The 15727-nt window shown below is 33.9% G+C and overlaps 1 protein-coding gene across 7 annotated transcripts in view; it reads right to left on the reverse strand.

The window, feature by feature from the left end:
- The window catches only part of LOC105199499 (golgin subfamily A member 1), a 363242-nt gene that overhangs the window by 48641 nt on the left and 298874 nt on the right, over positions 1 to 15727 (reverse strand). The window contains exon 8 of one of the 7 annotated variants that reach the window (XM_039459792.1): positions 10261 to 10935. The exons of the other annotated variants lie outside the window; for them this stretch is intronic. Coding sequence (XP_039315726.1) covers positions 10780 to 10935 — 156 coding nt within the window. The 3' untranslated portion in view covers positions 10261 to 10779. Of the gene's footprint in view, positions 1 to 10260; positions 10936 to 15727 lie in introns of those variants that run through there. 7 annotated transcript variants of the gene reach the window in all.

Genomic DNA, 15727 nt, shown 5'->3' on the forward strand with positions numbered 1-15727 from the left:
TCCATTAGTGAAAGAACGTGTCGAGAATGGTTCCAACGCTTCAAAAGTGGTGATTTCGGCGTAGAAGACAAGGAGCGTCCCGGACAGGTGAAAAAGTTTGAAGACGCACAATTGGAAACATTACTGAATGAAGATTCATCTCAAACGCAACAGGAGCTTGCAGATTCATTGGGCGTGACTCAACAAGCTATTTCACATCGTTTGAAAACCATGGGAATGATCCAAAAGCATGGACACTGGGTGCCATACGAATTAAAGCCGAGAGACGTCGAACGGCGTTTTTTCGCGTGCGAACAGCTGCTCCGACGGCAAAAACGGAAGGGTTTTCTGCATCGTATTGTAACCGGCGATGAAAAGTGGATCCATTATGATAATCCAAAGCGAAAAAAATCGTGGGGCTACCGCGGCCATGCATCAACATCGACGACCAAGCCAAACATCCATGGCTCGAAGCTCATGCTGTGTATTTGGTGGGACCAGCTCGGCGTGATTTATTATGAGCTGTTGCAACCGGGTGAAACCATCACAGGAGCTCGCTACCGAACACAACTAATGCGTTTGAGCCGAGCATTGCAGGAAAAACGGCCACAATACGAGCAAAGACACGAAAAAGTGATGTTGCTGCACGACAACGCTCGGCCACATGTTGCTCAGGTCGTTAAAACCTATCTGGAAACATTGAAATGGGACGTCTTACCTCATCCGCCGTATTCTCCTGACATCGCCCTTTCAGATTACCACTTGTTCCAATCAATGGCGCATGGCCTGGCTGAGCAGCACTTCCATTATTACGAAGAGGCCAAAAACTGGGTCGATTCGTGGATCGCCGCAAAAGACGAGCAGTTTTTTCGACGCGGGATTCGTATGCTGCCCGAAAGATGGGAGAAAGTAGTGGCCAGCGATGGACAATACTTTTAAGAATAAGTATGTAACCATTTTTCAACAATCAATCCTCAAATTTTGACAAAAAACGGCGGTTTTCAATTTGTACTCCTAATATATCCAAAACTCCACGATTTTTCTTTCTATTCACTATTACACAGTTACTATAAGAAAAATCAAATATTGTCTTCGGAATATATAATGGCATCCGGAGCAATAAGTCCGTTAAATAAGAAAAAAAAGGAGAAATCGTGCGACGACAAAATTATAAACAACGACCTATCCTAATACAATAATCCATGTGAACAAACAAAGCCTGGACTCAAGAGAAAAAAATCTAAATGCTATTAAAGTCTGGCAACAATCAAAGATAACATTGAGTCGCGACGCCGGACGGAAACTATAAAACTATAAAATCAAACTTACTACCCCGGCTTTGTTTATTCAAACCTATGTTTCATCACGAACGGAAAGATGATTCATATGGAAAGCTAGTCCCAAATAAACGGACGCGACGATATAAAAATCGGGACCGAACGTTCCAAGAAGAGAAACCGTAAGATAACGAATCCCTTAGGCGATTGGGTGATGCAACTGCTCGCCCCTTTTAAAGTTAAGAACAATCAGGAGAAGATGGAAAATTAGTCAACGAGAGATCGTCCAAGAAGATGATTGGTAGTAAGCGTTGGTGAACTACCCAACGCACAAGCCCAAAATTTTGATAACAAAGAATCTTCAAGGAAAGGGAAAAAGCTCAAAAGAGCTTTACTCAATCAAATCTCGATCTCACCCACAAAATTAACCCCACGTCCTTTTCCTAAGTCCTACAAAATGTGCAACTTTTGAGCGCTTCGGACACTCACATTCGCGCGTTTACAAGTATAGAAGCTGTGCGAGAATTCAAACGATCAGTGCTCAACCATCTTAAAAAATCTCCGAGCGGCCATCAATTGAGGCATCTCTCAGAGCGGACAGTCTGCGCTGCGTCGAGCACCTTTTCAACCCACAAAGATCTACACTTTTTCCTTTTCGATTAACAAGTAAGTTCTCCATTTCTCATTCTTTGGTTCCCTCAAGATCGCAATTAATAAACAAATACGGTTGATAGTGGTCAACCACGGGAACCGTCGCACAATCGGTCGCCGGGCCGCAAGACGTCTTCGGCGCGAACGGGTCAGACGAGCGCGGATACTCCTCGACCACGCGTACGAGGAGTACCTCCGGGAGTTAAGGCGCGAGCCCGTGGAGCAGGAGATCGCTCCTCCAGAAGAACACCGCGCTCCCGAAGAAGCATCCAATTCGCGAGATCCCGAACCTCCCTCTCTCGAGGTTCCCGGAACTCTTCCAGAGCTCCGACCCAAGTCCCCCGCCGTCTCAATTTCCTCATTACTCACCTACAGGATAGCTCCCGATTCCCCTCCCAAAACTATTTCCAGCATCTCATATTCTCCGGTACCCTTCGATCTCCCAGCACCAAGCCCCCCTCCTTCTCCAGCGAGCTCCACATCCAGTGTGGAGTTTTTGGAAGAAGTCGAGCTCCCTCCTCGTCGCCCGCGGTATTATCATTTTAATGGACTTCAAGACTTCCTTGAAGAAATAATCCGACAATTCCCTTTAACTATATCCCCCTTCTTATCAGATTTCTGCCTGCACTTCGATTTAGATTTAGATGCCCTACACTCTATAATTACGGCCCTGAACCCCCATGACCGGATCCCCGTCTTCCTCCCTACCAATACTATGTACCTATAGATTTTTTAAATAATTTCTTTCCCCCATCTACGGTTTCCATAACCAAAATTGATTAGTTCCATCTCCTCCTGTGTACATAATAACGCGTATACCTTAAGTTTTCAAAATTAATTATTTGTAATACCTATGTTAATTCAATATGTATAGTTTCTAGATCAATTATTCAATATGTCTGTTTAGCTTTCTCAATTAAACACTATACTTATAATAATAAATAATTTACACTAACATTAATTTTTAATTATTTGTATTCTTGATAATTAATCATGTATTATCCTGTAATTCTGAATGTTTCCAAACCTCAAAAATAATGTTAACTTCGTAGATTTTCTTACTGATATTAAACAATGTACTTAAATTTTAATCTTTGGAATAATCATTACCTAATTGTTTTATATTTTAAATTAGCTAACTGATTACGTACTCCTGTTTTAATTAATAAATGATTACCTTGTTATATTGCTTTCTTTTTTCTATTAAATAATAATAACCGATTATGTATTTATTTGCTAATTCTTTTGAACAACTTTATAGAAACCTTATGTATGTAAATTTCAAGTATCAGAATATATGCTAAGTCTTGTTTAAAAGAAAAGTTTAAGTGTAAAATTTTATTTCATCATAACCCATCTCGTACTCACACTAACCTCCCGACTTAAAAAGATTGCACTCGGTCCGATCCCGAGTTATAGAGATTGAATTCTCTGACTCAAATTAGGACCAACAATTGCACGATTCTGAAAAGGCTAAAGTTAAAGTGTGTCATTACACGTTGACGCATAATTTCGGAATCATCAAAAGTGCGTTCGGCTCGTGCCGCACATCCTACAAGTGCGGTCACGAGAATAAAAGAGTTTTTGTTGCATCCTTCCCTGCCTTCCTCAAGTCCCAGGCATCTTTTGAGAGATAGCCTTCCTTTCCTTAAGGCTGGATGTAACACGCATATCAGCATAGAGTGTTTACAGGTCATCATGAGGGATCAATTTGCAGCGATCACAGAAGTCAAGCAACGTTCATCAGAGTCGCGACTTGGATGGGTGACTGCTTGAAAATTTCCGAAAAAGATTTGCGAGATTTTTTTTGCGAAAAATGTTTTTTTAAAATGTTACACAAATATTGTTTTGTTTATTGGAATTATGTGATGTAATATTTATGTGAATATTTTAGAAAAATGGGATGTTTCAATGCAATATTTCAAAAAGCGGACATCTTAATGTTGCTGCAATCTTCCAACAATGTTGCAGCAATGTTTTGCAATCAAAATGCAATATTACAATGTTTCAATGAAATCATTCTGCAATGTTCCTGGAATCTCTCTGTGCTGTATGGGGATCGACAAAAGTGACTACTGTGCGGCGCTAGGATTCAAATAAACATATAATAAAAAAAATTTCTGTATAATTCAAATTATGATCTAGAGAATTTATTAAAGCAGAGAAAATAATATTTTTACGTAACATATATATATTTTTTAATAATATAATTTATTGTGCAAACAAAATTGTAAAATGTATAAATAACATATATATTCTTAAGTCACATGATATGCCGCCATTTTCTTAGATGTACAAAGTTGCACATACGCATTAAAATTTGGTGCCAGTTAGATAGCTACTAGGGTAAATGTCGCTACTAGGGTATATTCCAAACGGTGTTAGATTGGCATGTTTTTTTTCTAAAAATTGGCAGCCATGTAACTAAACGGAGAAGAGTTCCGCACTCATTGTTTAATTTGCAAACATCGTAATAAATCGTGGACGCTGTGTTAAAACAGAAAAAGACGTCAAAAATATATTCTTTAAAAATACAAGATGACAATAAAACTTACAATTTTTTGGTGCCAAAAGATATTAAAAATTTAGCTCATAGTGGTAAATATTGTAATAAATTGTTACAAAAACAAAATTTTTCTCATAATTTTTAACTTTTCAGGTCCATTATACGTAGAAAAATTTTTAATTATGCAAAAACAAAACTATTCCGAGTTATTTAATAAAAGTAAATCTACAAAAATTAAACCTATGATAAAAAAGTATTAAAGTTATTACAAAATTTCAATATTATACAACTTTATGTATCAAATAATATTTAATTATGATATTTATCCTTGTTAAGAAAAATTTCTATATTTTCATCACTCTCACTTGAACTAGAATTTGTAAAAGCCATATCAATTAAGTATCATAGCTTTATTTCAATTCATATTTATATATTTTATTAGAAAAGAAGAAAATATAAATATTTGTTCTTGAGAGGTGTTGATTTTTATAGGTGAAATGATGAGTGTGAAACACTTCTTCGTTTAGTTACATGGCTGCCAACTTTTAGAAAAAAGAATAAGCCAAACCAACACCGTTTGGAATATACCCTGGGTATGGTTATACTGTGTTATTGATGGAACTAAATGTTGCTACAGTGTGCTGTCAACTAATATTGGATTGAATTTTTAGTACTGCCAGTACACTGGCAGGACGGAGTCCGATAGCGCACGTTGCGATAACCCAGCAACTAATCATCTTGATTTATTTAACCCAGCCAACGAAAAAACTCTAGGCATCGGCCGCTGTGAGTGATATCAGTATGCTATCGGTCCCGTGTGCTATCGGGATCCGCCCCATTTCATCACTCGGCACTTTTGCTTGTTCTTGCCGGGATCCTGTCCTGTCAGATAATTAGTAGAAAAAATTTAATTGTTTCAAATTTCACGATTTAAATTATTAGGAAAAGAAAATTTCAGTTTCTAACAATTGACTTAATTTTTTTCACGTATTTATATGAGTGGCAGGAGTATGTTGTTCTACAAGTAAGGTGGCAGAACATCATTTTTCATCATTTTATAAGATTTATAATTAATATAAAAAGATTTTTTATGTTTTTATAATGAAATACATACTACTTGGATTGGAATAGGAAGACTTCAATAAGAATACAAAGATAGTACTGTTGTAGAAATAAGACAGATAGGTGGCGCCGGATGAACTAGCATGTGTGTATGTGTGCAATCTTGGTTGTTTTGTATGGCCTTTGAATAGTTACTATTTGACATTACTCGTGTATATTAGTCTTAATATATAAACTAATATAAACCTATATCAGTCTTAATTTATTATTAAACATACACTACACAACATGGCGCAGTTGTTAAGTCAATAATAGTAGTCAGGAAAATGGACTGATAGTCATCAAAACGGACTGATAGCCAGCAAAACGGAGGATAAAATTGTCGTCACATCAAAAGGTTAGGAAAGTCGTACTTAAACGTGAACGTCTCACAACTAGGATGGAAACAAAAATTCCAGCACCACTGAAATTCAGTGGAAATATTGCAGAGAACTATAAAAAGTTCAAGCACTCTTGTAGAAAACTATAGTGGTACTGCCTCAAAATGCACTACTAGTGCGCAGTAATAATATTTTGAGGCACTACCACTATATTACTGCACTGCGACATTGTAACATTATTACACTCCTGTGAATTTCCAGAACAAGACATATAGTGACACTTGATTATATAATGATTATTTTAAATGTCGGAAAATCCGAGAAGTATTATGCACAAATTGAAGAGGAATTATTGGCGATAGCATTTGTGGCACATAAGTTTAAAAATTATATTTATGGTAGGAAAGCGACAGTATGGACGGATCATAAACCTCTAATTACAATTATGAAAAAGAAATGATCAGATATCGTCTCTCCTAAATTACAGCGATTAAAATTAAAACTACTTAGATTTGAGTTAGAGACAAAATACTGCTCAGGAAAATACTTATATGTTGCTGACTTATTATCGAGAGATTATATTAAGGAGCCAGTTGAAGAAAATTCTAGTATGTTGGAAGTCCTACATATTTATGCTATTATTAATATTTCGTAGGAAAAGAAAATTAAATTTTAAAATGAGACAGAAAAGGATGAAGTGCTAAAACAAGTTAAGAATTACTGTTTAAATGGCTGGCTAATAGATAAAGTAAAAAATAATAAGAAAGTACTAGCATTTAAAAATGTTAAAAGTAATCTTACTGTCATCAAAAATATTATATTATATAATAATAGAGTAGTTGTACCAGATAGTTTAAAAACAAACATGTTAAACTTGCACACAAAGGTCACTTTGGGATTGATAAAACTTAAAAAAAAATGTAAGAAACATTTTATTGGTCAAATATGGTAAACAATGTTATTGAATTTGTTAAGAAATGCAGATTGTGTAAAAAATTTCTTCCAACTAAATCACAGGAAACTATGTTAAAACATAACATCCTAAGGAAACCTTTTGTAAAAATTGCAGCAGATATTACACAATATGGCATAGATAATTATTTAGTCATTTTTGATTATTCTAAATGGCTAGAGATAATAAAAAAAAAATATATATAACCGCTCAATATATCATTGTGGCATTTAAGAATTGTTTCGCGACGCATGGAACACCAGAATATTTAATAGCGGATAATATGACTTTTAATTAATATAAATTTAGAAAATTTGCGGAAGATTTTGGTATGCGAATTATAAAATACGAGCCCACACTATCCTAAAAGTAATGGTCAGGCAGAGAGTGGTGTAAAAATAGCGAAGTCTTTTCTGAGAAAGCAAGTTGATTTAGATATAGCGTTATTAAATTACAGAAATACAGAGATAACAGATATAGGATACTCTCCTGCGCAATTATTAATGATTTGCAAGTTGAGATCTAAATTACCAATTTCACAAAGATTGCTAAATAATAATAAATTTAATAGTAAACAAGCTCATTCGAAGTTACTCAATAAGTAAAATAAATTTAAGTTGTATTATGATAGTAAGGCAAAGATGCAAACGCCATTCAAAATAAATGATAAAGTGACATTTAAAAAGGGAAGCACATGAGAACCAGCTACAATAGTAGGAATTTGTAAAGAAACTAAATCATATCTAATAAAAAATGACAGTGGTCAAGTGTTAAGAAGGAACAGCAATCATATTAGACTGTTTAAGTGTAAGTTGGAGACAAAAACAAGCTACATGTCAGACAGTGAAGAGGAGGATGATCAAAATTGTAACAATAGCGCAATAAATAATATAGAACCAAATGTAAATAATAACCGCGATACAGATTCAGACGAAGTAAACGTGGCTAATGATGTAAGCAAAGGTGAGATAACAAGCGTAAAATTGGAAAAAAGTGAATTGAATAAAAAGCCACAAAAAAACATTAGAAAACCTTGTAGATTTAAGGATTTTATTACATATTAAAAATAAAGGAGTACTTATTTTAACGGCTTAAAAAGGGAGGTGTTGTAGAAGTAAGATAGATAGGTAGCGCCGGATAAACTAGCATGTGCAATCTTGGTTGTTTTGTATGGCTTTTGAATGGTTACTATTTGGCATTACTCCTGTATATTAGTTTTAATATATAAACTAATAAAAACCTATATCAGTCTCAATTTATTATTAAACATACACTACACAACAAGTACTACTTGGATTTTATAAAAGAATTAAGATAATGTTAGGTGTACAACTTAATTCGATCCGTTTTTTTGCTTGAAAAACACATTTATTTGAACGATAAAATGAATTAATACCTTATTCAAAGTATTGTCCATCATTAGCCACTACTTTTTCCCATTTTTCTGGCAATTTATGGATTCCGTCGCGGAAGAAGCGTTCATCTTTTGAAGCCAAAAGTAAATCAAGAATAAATTTTTGATACCCTGTTCTGAAGTGAAGCGTATTTCAGTCAAAGCATTCTGCATCGATCGAAACAAATACATGTATAGTCGGAAAGGGCAAAGTCATGGGCTATAAGGTGAGTGAGCTAGAACTTCCCATCCGCAATTTTCCAAATAGGTTTTAACCGGAACAGCAACATGAGGCCGAGCGTTGTCATGGTGAAAGATTATGGACTCGTGTCTGGTCGCATATTCTGGACGTTTTTCGGCTATAGCTCGCTTTAAACGGATCAATTGTTGCCTGTAGAAGTCTCCCGTGATGGTTTGACCAGGTTTTAGCAAATCATAGTAGATCACACCGTTCTGATCCCACCAAATACATAGCATTATCTTGGCACCATGGATATTCAGTTTCGGCGTTGATGATCCCGGTTGATCAGGCTTTACATACAATTTTTTGCGTTTCGGGTTGTCGTAGTGAATCCATTTTTTGTCCTTGGTAATGATTTGATGCAGAAAAGACTTTTTTATACCGTTCAAGCAACATTTTGGACACGCACAGTCGTCGTCCGATATCTCTCGGTTTTAATTCGAATTCCAATTTCCTTGCTTTTGGTTGTATCCTGTGGCTTTGAGTCGTTTCAAAATAGTTTGTTAAGTAACTTCCAATGTTTTTGCAAGCTCTTCTTGCGTTTGACACGAATCTTAATCGAGTAATGTTTCTAATTCTTCATCTTCAAACTTTTTTGATTGATTCAAACGCTCTTTGTCTCCAACACTAAAATCACCACTTTTAAATCGTCGAAACCATTCTCTGCAAGATTTATCCGATGATGCAGATTCACTATACACTTACACAAGCATTTGATGTGCTTCAGCTGCACTTTTCTTTCAATTGAAACAGAAAATCAAAACTTCTCGCAAATGGTGCTTATTTGAAACAAAACTCGACATTTTCAACGCAGTAAAAATTAAACTTGTTGTGCAAAACTCAAAGGCTTGTAAACAATATTTGGTTGACAGATGTTGACACTTCACGATACAGCAAAAATCAGCTGTTGCCGTTAACCATTTATAACACCTAGAGCCATCTTTTGAAAACGGACCGATCTAGTTCTACACTCAATATTATTTAGGTTTTATTTGTAATATTATCTATTTTATCGATATTTATGAAATCAACCACTTAAACCAGTATAGCAATATTTTTTGGAGGCGCACACATAAACTTGTAGTCTTTTTTTAGCTTTCTTAAAAAGATAATTTTATACTAATAAAAGTAAACAAATCTTATTCTAGCTGTTTAATCTTTATCTCTTTAGTTGTTGCTTTGCATATAACGAGCTTATCTTGTATTTGTTATAAACTATTTTATACTAGCCAATTTCTAAGCGTTATAATAAACTTTTTGTTTTCAATACAAGTAAAAATTAGTAACACAACTTATCATTGTCATTTTTATTGTTTATATTATTTATTATTTATTATTTTAAAAACAGTAATGTCTAAAGTTTGTGAAAAACTTACAACTTACAACTTGTGTTTAAATTGAGAAGATTTATTAGCTTGCTGTTCTCAAAATTAGAAAAATGTGTTTAAATAAAATTGCAACAAAACGCCGACTTGTATTTTATCTTTGCTCTACTGAATCTGAAAATTTATATAAAAATATATTGTAGAATAATATTAAATAAATAAGAAAGTCTTATATACAATTACAAAACTAATTGACCGGACACAGAATATTGAGAGATATTTATTTTATATTACAAATCAAAAACATATTTATGATAGAAATGTATCACTGACAAGAGTTTCGACTTTTAATTGAGTTTTTACTAGAAAATAATATTTCGTCAATTTATAGCATAAAATAAATTCCCAAATCCTGTGTCCGGGTAATTAGTTTCATGACTATATTGATTGTGATGTCTAATTGTGAAGATAAACAAGAGTAAATATTGAGCAAATTATATGACACTGTGTGGTCAATCTTATGCACACAAGTTACTTTATTCTTAACAAAAACATAGTTTATTATAAATTAATCGATTCCATATAAAAATGGTGTATATCATGACCCAAACGTTGGGCATCACAACACTATCGTCCGCAAACGTCCGTTTAAGCACTTCAAATTGCACTTCTATGATATTTCAAATTTCAGCACATAATTTTTACAAGTTTTTAAAACGATCCAATAATTTTCAATAATTAATAATAGTTATATACTTATAAAACATGGTCAAATTTTGCAAAGTCATTTTTATCACTATAAAATTTTATTGTGATCTTTAAATGTGTCGCAATTAATTTATTATATTTATACAAATGTAAAATCATTGTTTATAATGCTATACATAATTCTTTCAATTTTACATGTTCTTTGGATGAGTTGCTATTACCTCCCGTATAGATAAATTAGACTCGAAACAAAAATTTATGCTTGTTTTAGTGTGTTCCGTGAAGTACGAAACATTTTTTAATTATCAGCTGGGTGGTATTGCCTTGGCAGTTTGTCCAAATCCTAAATTAGGCCTTGTACCGAACCATGACATTTTCCATTCCAAAGTTTCTTGTAGTAGACGTTCCTCTTCAGGTGAAAAGTGTAACAATGTTGCCACTGCCCTTGTTAAATGGAGAGCCTTAAAAAATGTATAATCATACAGAATAAATGAAATGAATCAAATAGAAAATATTGGTTTTGTTAATAAATAAATTTAAACAATTCAATTTGAAAGCAATATATTATAATACGTGTGTATTTGCGGGCACGTGTATGTGTCCGTTTATATAAATCAATTAAATATTACAATAAAAAAATGAAAAATGTTATTCAAGAAGAGGCAAAGAATTGTCAAGCATTTCATAATTTCATGTTAATATTCTTCTGCTTGACATTTTAAATCTAACAATAAGTAAAAAAAAGTTTTTGTTACTGTATGTTCTATTATTATAAATAAAGTATGTTTCGTTACATGCTTTATATGCATTATGCATTATTTAACTTTATTGTTCACTGAATATTAATAAGAATAACTGATGCATTATGCACATCGTGCTCGAAATGGAACGTACCCTAATAATAGTACTTTGTTATAAAACACGAATATAGGGAAGGATAAATTGACTCATACCAAGAGAGCGGTCATCCCGGCCTTTTCCCCCCATGAGACTAAAAAAAATTCCATACCCTACCTGTACATTTTTTTTAAAAATTGATACTATACAGCACATATATTTTATAACACTGCCAATAAAAATGATTCAAGTCTGTGCCAAAATTATATAAAGGAGTTGATTTTACTTCCATCATATGATTTTAGCACAGACATGAATCATTTATGCCGGCTGTATTGTAAAGTAGATGTGCGTCGTACCAACGTCGTACGTATGTCGTACCAATTTTAAAAGTAAATGTACTGGCTGATAGTGTAAGAGGAGAGGAGGTCAACAATTTTACGAAAAAGCTGAGATAACCGCTTTCAGATTTTTTTCTGCTCATATTTAAGGCAAGCTCACGCACAAGAAGCATGTGAATATATAATTACAACTTAACTCTGATATATTTTAATATTTAACCTTCACACTTAAAGGGGAGTCATTTCTGTTCAGGCAATTTTTAAAATTATCAGTATTTTGAAAATCAGTGGATATGGTCAGTACCGGTTTTAGGGTAGGGCGCGGTTGGGCGACCGCCCGGGGCGCCGGATCTGTAGGGGCGCCGTTGCCCGGTGCCTCCTAGAGTCTCTCTAATAAGAAGATGTCGCAACTCTTAGACCGGTATTCATAGTTATTTAAGACCGTCTTAAGTTCAATCTTAAGACGTCATAAACCAATCACAGAGCCGTATTAGCGTCTTAAGACATTACTTAAGACGGTTTTGAAGACTATGAATATCAGCCTTATTAGAGGGACTCTAGTGCCCCCTAGTATGCAAGAATACCTATATGTACTCACTATGTTATACCTCGGAGGCCGGGGCGCTCTCTATACCTATATATATCTTTTGATTCTTTTATCTCACATCTGTATTTATCATGGCTATCGCGCTCTCCGCTTTGTGCGGATCTTCGTAGCCACTTTTGACGCTCAGCTCCCTACCACGCGGGCGCCTTTCACCGCTCTGCGTATACGCGTGCGATTGGTAGGACACTCCCACCACCTGCAAAGCGTGCGTAGTGGGGATCGCTGCAGCTCCGGTGCTCGAGCAGCACGACCATGGTGAAAGTAGACATGGTGTGCGCAGTTTGCAAGCGTCTCTCTCTAATTCTTTGCCCTCTCACTTATTTTTTGACCGTAAGTCCCCATGTGTACCAACCTTGTTTAACTCCGTAAAGTTGTTATAACTGAATGTGTTTGTTTTCGTTGCACGCACGTCATTTAGTATTCTTTCGGTCTCTTTTTATCATATACGTGCGTGAATGTCGTATGATTGCACTTATCGTATAATTATAATAAAATGTACATTAAATTCGATATAAAAAACGTATGGAAGATGTCGATAATTTTGAAAAGAAAATCTTAAGATTCATCTCCACAATGCTAAAACTCGGTGCAACTTTTCGAGCTGAGAACTGTGTGATCAATTAGCTTGTCACTTTTCCGTAAAAGCTAAACATTGATTGGTTACAAACTTTTTGATCTGAGAACTCGGACCGATTTCTAGCCATTTCTAGCATCGCGGGCTTTTATAAATAAACTTTTCCATAGTAATCAAAGTATATCGTAATATTATTACAATTTCTAAGAACTGGTTTTAAAATCTCCTGTTTGTGACCAGTTCAGGGGGTCTATCATGTAACATTTTCCCTAGGGCGGAAACGTGAAAAGTGAAAAGTTTCACGTGAACTGCACGATCATGTACGATTCCACGGAATCATGTAACTCACTCATGAGCGGAAATATGAACTTTTTCACGTAAACTTTTTCCGTGATGGCGAAAAGGTGAAAATTTAGGGAATTAATAAATTGTATGTATTTTGAAATAAGAATGAAAGTGTGGTAACAGTATGGTAACAGTTTGAAGAGATATTATTGAAGAGGTTAACCTTTTTGGTATTGCATTGCGTTGATAGGATAAAGTAATACATACATAAATAAAAATAATGCTTTTGTGATGTAATTAGGTTTGATATTTATATTTGACAAATTGATATTTTGATAATTATATAGAATGAGGTTTCATCAAATGCAAATTTAGATAAAAATATACTTTAAACGCGTGTTGATACTCAATGATATAAGAAAGGTGCGTCTTGTGAAATAGAATATTAATCAATCATGTAAGTGTTTATAACTTATAAATTTGGAAAATACATGTGTGAGCGGAGAATTCAGTTTTGATCAAGGTCCATATTCTAAATTATTCAATATTTTTTAATTAAACAAAGTTAAATTTAATGACTAATGGAATTAATTTACTTTAAAATTTGCACACATAAAAAACTAATTAAAATTAATTTTGAAAAACAATGTTTGAATTAAATTACAATGTAATTTTGAGTATTAGATTACTACATAATAAAATAGTTGTTACAATATACGGATCATTAAAAATAAATGTAATATATATTATATTTGTAAATTAAGTTTATGCAATATAAGAAATATTGCTATTTATTTATGAATATTTTTTTTACAATTTTTTTTTATATAACAAAATTTTTACAGTAAAAGTTATACTGTAAAAGCAGATAGAAACCTTTTTCACGATCGCTTGATAGTTGCAATGACAGAGCCTCTAATGGTGAATTTCGGAACGCAAACTAAATTTCCGCGCATTATTAGGCCTGTTCGTGTTGCTGCCCTTTTTGAATTAATTTCTTCGTCGTCTCTCTCTTTTTCACGGTCGAATATATATTTATCTCATCTCGAGTGCAAAAATTTTTGGGGATTTCAAGCAACTCGAACAAACCTATTCATACATAATCGCTGTGCGTGAAAAGATTCACGTGAACTCTCTATGAGTGAAAAATGAAAAATGAAAAGTGAAAAGTGAAACGTGAAAAGTGAAAAGTGAAACGTGAAAAGTTACACGTGAAATTACATGATTGACCCCCAGTACCAATTGTAATTGATTATTTCTGGTCAATTTTATTTAACGACAACTACGATATGTAAGATAATAATAAAGTATATAAATGTAAGATAATATTAAAGGAAAAAAACTAATATAATAAAGGATAATAATAAACGACTTTTATTTATATAAAAAAAACTCTGATATATTTAAACCAATGGTTTCGCGCTCGTGTTATAAATCACAGATTAATTATAGGCCGTAAACAAGCAAGACGATTATTAATTTAATAAATTTATTAAAATCTAAAAAGATTGTGATTACGAAACGTTTCGGTCTTACTTGACCTTCTTCAGCCGTAACATTAACATTAATCTATTATACTATCTTTTTGAACATATTTTTTATTTATTTTTCTACTCGTATATAAGTACGAGTTCGTACCAAACATTAATTATAATATTTCATCGAGAATGCATTGATAGTATTCGATATTTTCTTTAACAAGTGTAATTATTTTGTGTATTACATAATTTTCTTGGGAAAAGTAGTCACCATGAAAATTTATAAAGCATTTTTCAACAATTTTACTAATATGAATTAATTCATCAGAGGGATACATTATTTGGTACCCTTCAGAGACATAATGATATGTATCAGGTATCAGAGAAAAGGACACAACGAACATATAGCAGAGTGTGACAAAGATGCAATCAAAACAGTTGTAGTAACCTGATATCATCAAACATTTAGTTTTTCGTAGTTGGCAGACTTGGGGACTTACAGTCTCTCGATGCGAAAAAGGGGCGTGGTTTGCGAGTTTCGCGCACACCATGTCTACTTCCACCATGGGCACGACCGGCACGAGCTTGTTTACTTGTTTGCATGCGGTCTGGAATCTGGAATTCTGGACTCGAACGGTCCTCTAAAAAGTCTCTAAGTCTATAAGCTTCGGTTTTTTTACCGGTTGATTGCTTTTATAATTAGTAAGAAAGATTTTTTTTCAACATGTCCGACTATAGATTGAAAAAAAAAACCATCTGGTTCGAAAACGTAAGGCCGAAAAAGAAAAAAAGTTTCAGCAAGCCAAAAAATTTATGAGTCTCGATAAATATATTGAAACAAAACAGCGAAGCGAAAATGAAGGTAATTTAGAAGGTGTTGCTTCACCTTCTACTGCCTCTACGTCAGTAATAGAACCCTGCACTGAGCTTCAGAGCATAACTGAAACGAGAATTGATGAACTCCTTAATAAAAGTAAAATTTCACTAGACCTGACTCCCATATCCGAGCTTTCTTACAATCCTGATAACCCATTGTCATTTTCAGAAATTACTAATACACCATTAAAGCTTGGTACAGTAAATTTATTAAATGTAGGTACTTGGCTGGCTATTCGAAATAGCAAAACTATT

This window comes from Solenopsis invicta, chromosome 2 (genome assembly GCF_016802725.1).
Source record: "Solenopsis invicta isolate M01_SB chromosome 2, UNIL_Sinv_3.0, whole genome shotgun sequence".
NCBI classification, from domain to species: Eukaryota; Metazoa; Arthropoda; class Insecta; order Hymenoptera; family Formicidae; genus Solenopsis; species Solenopsis invicta.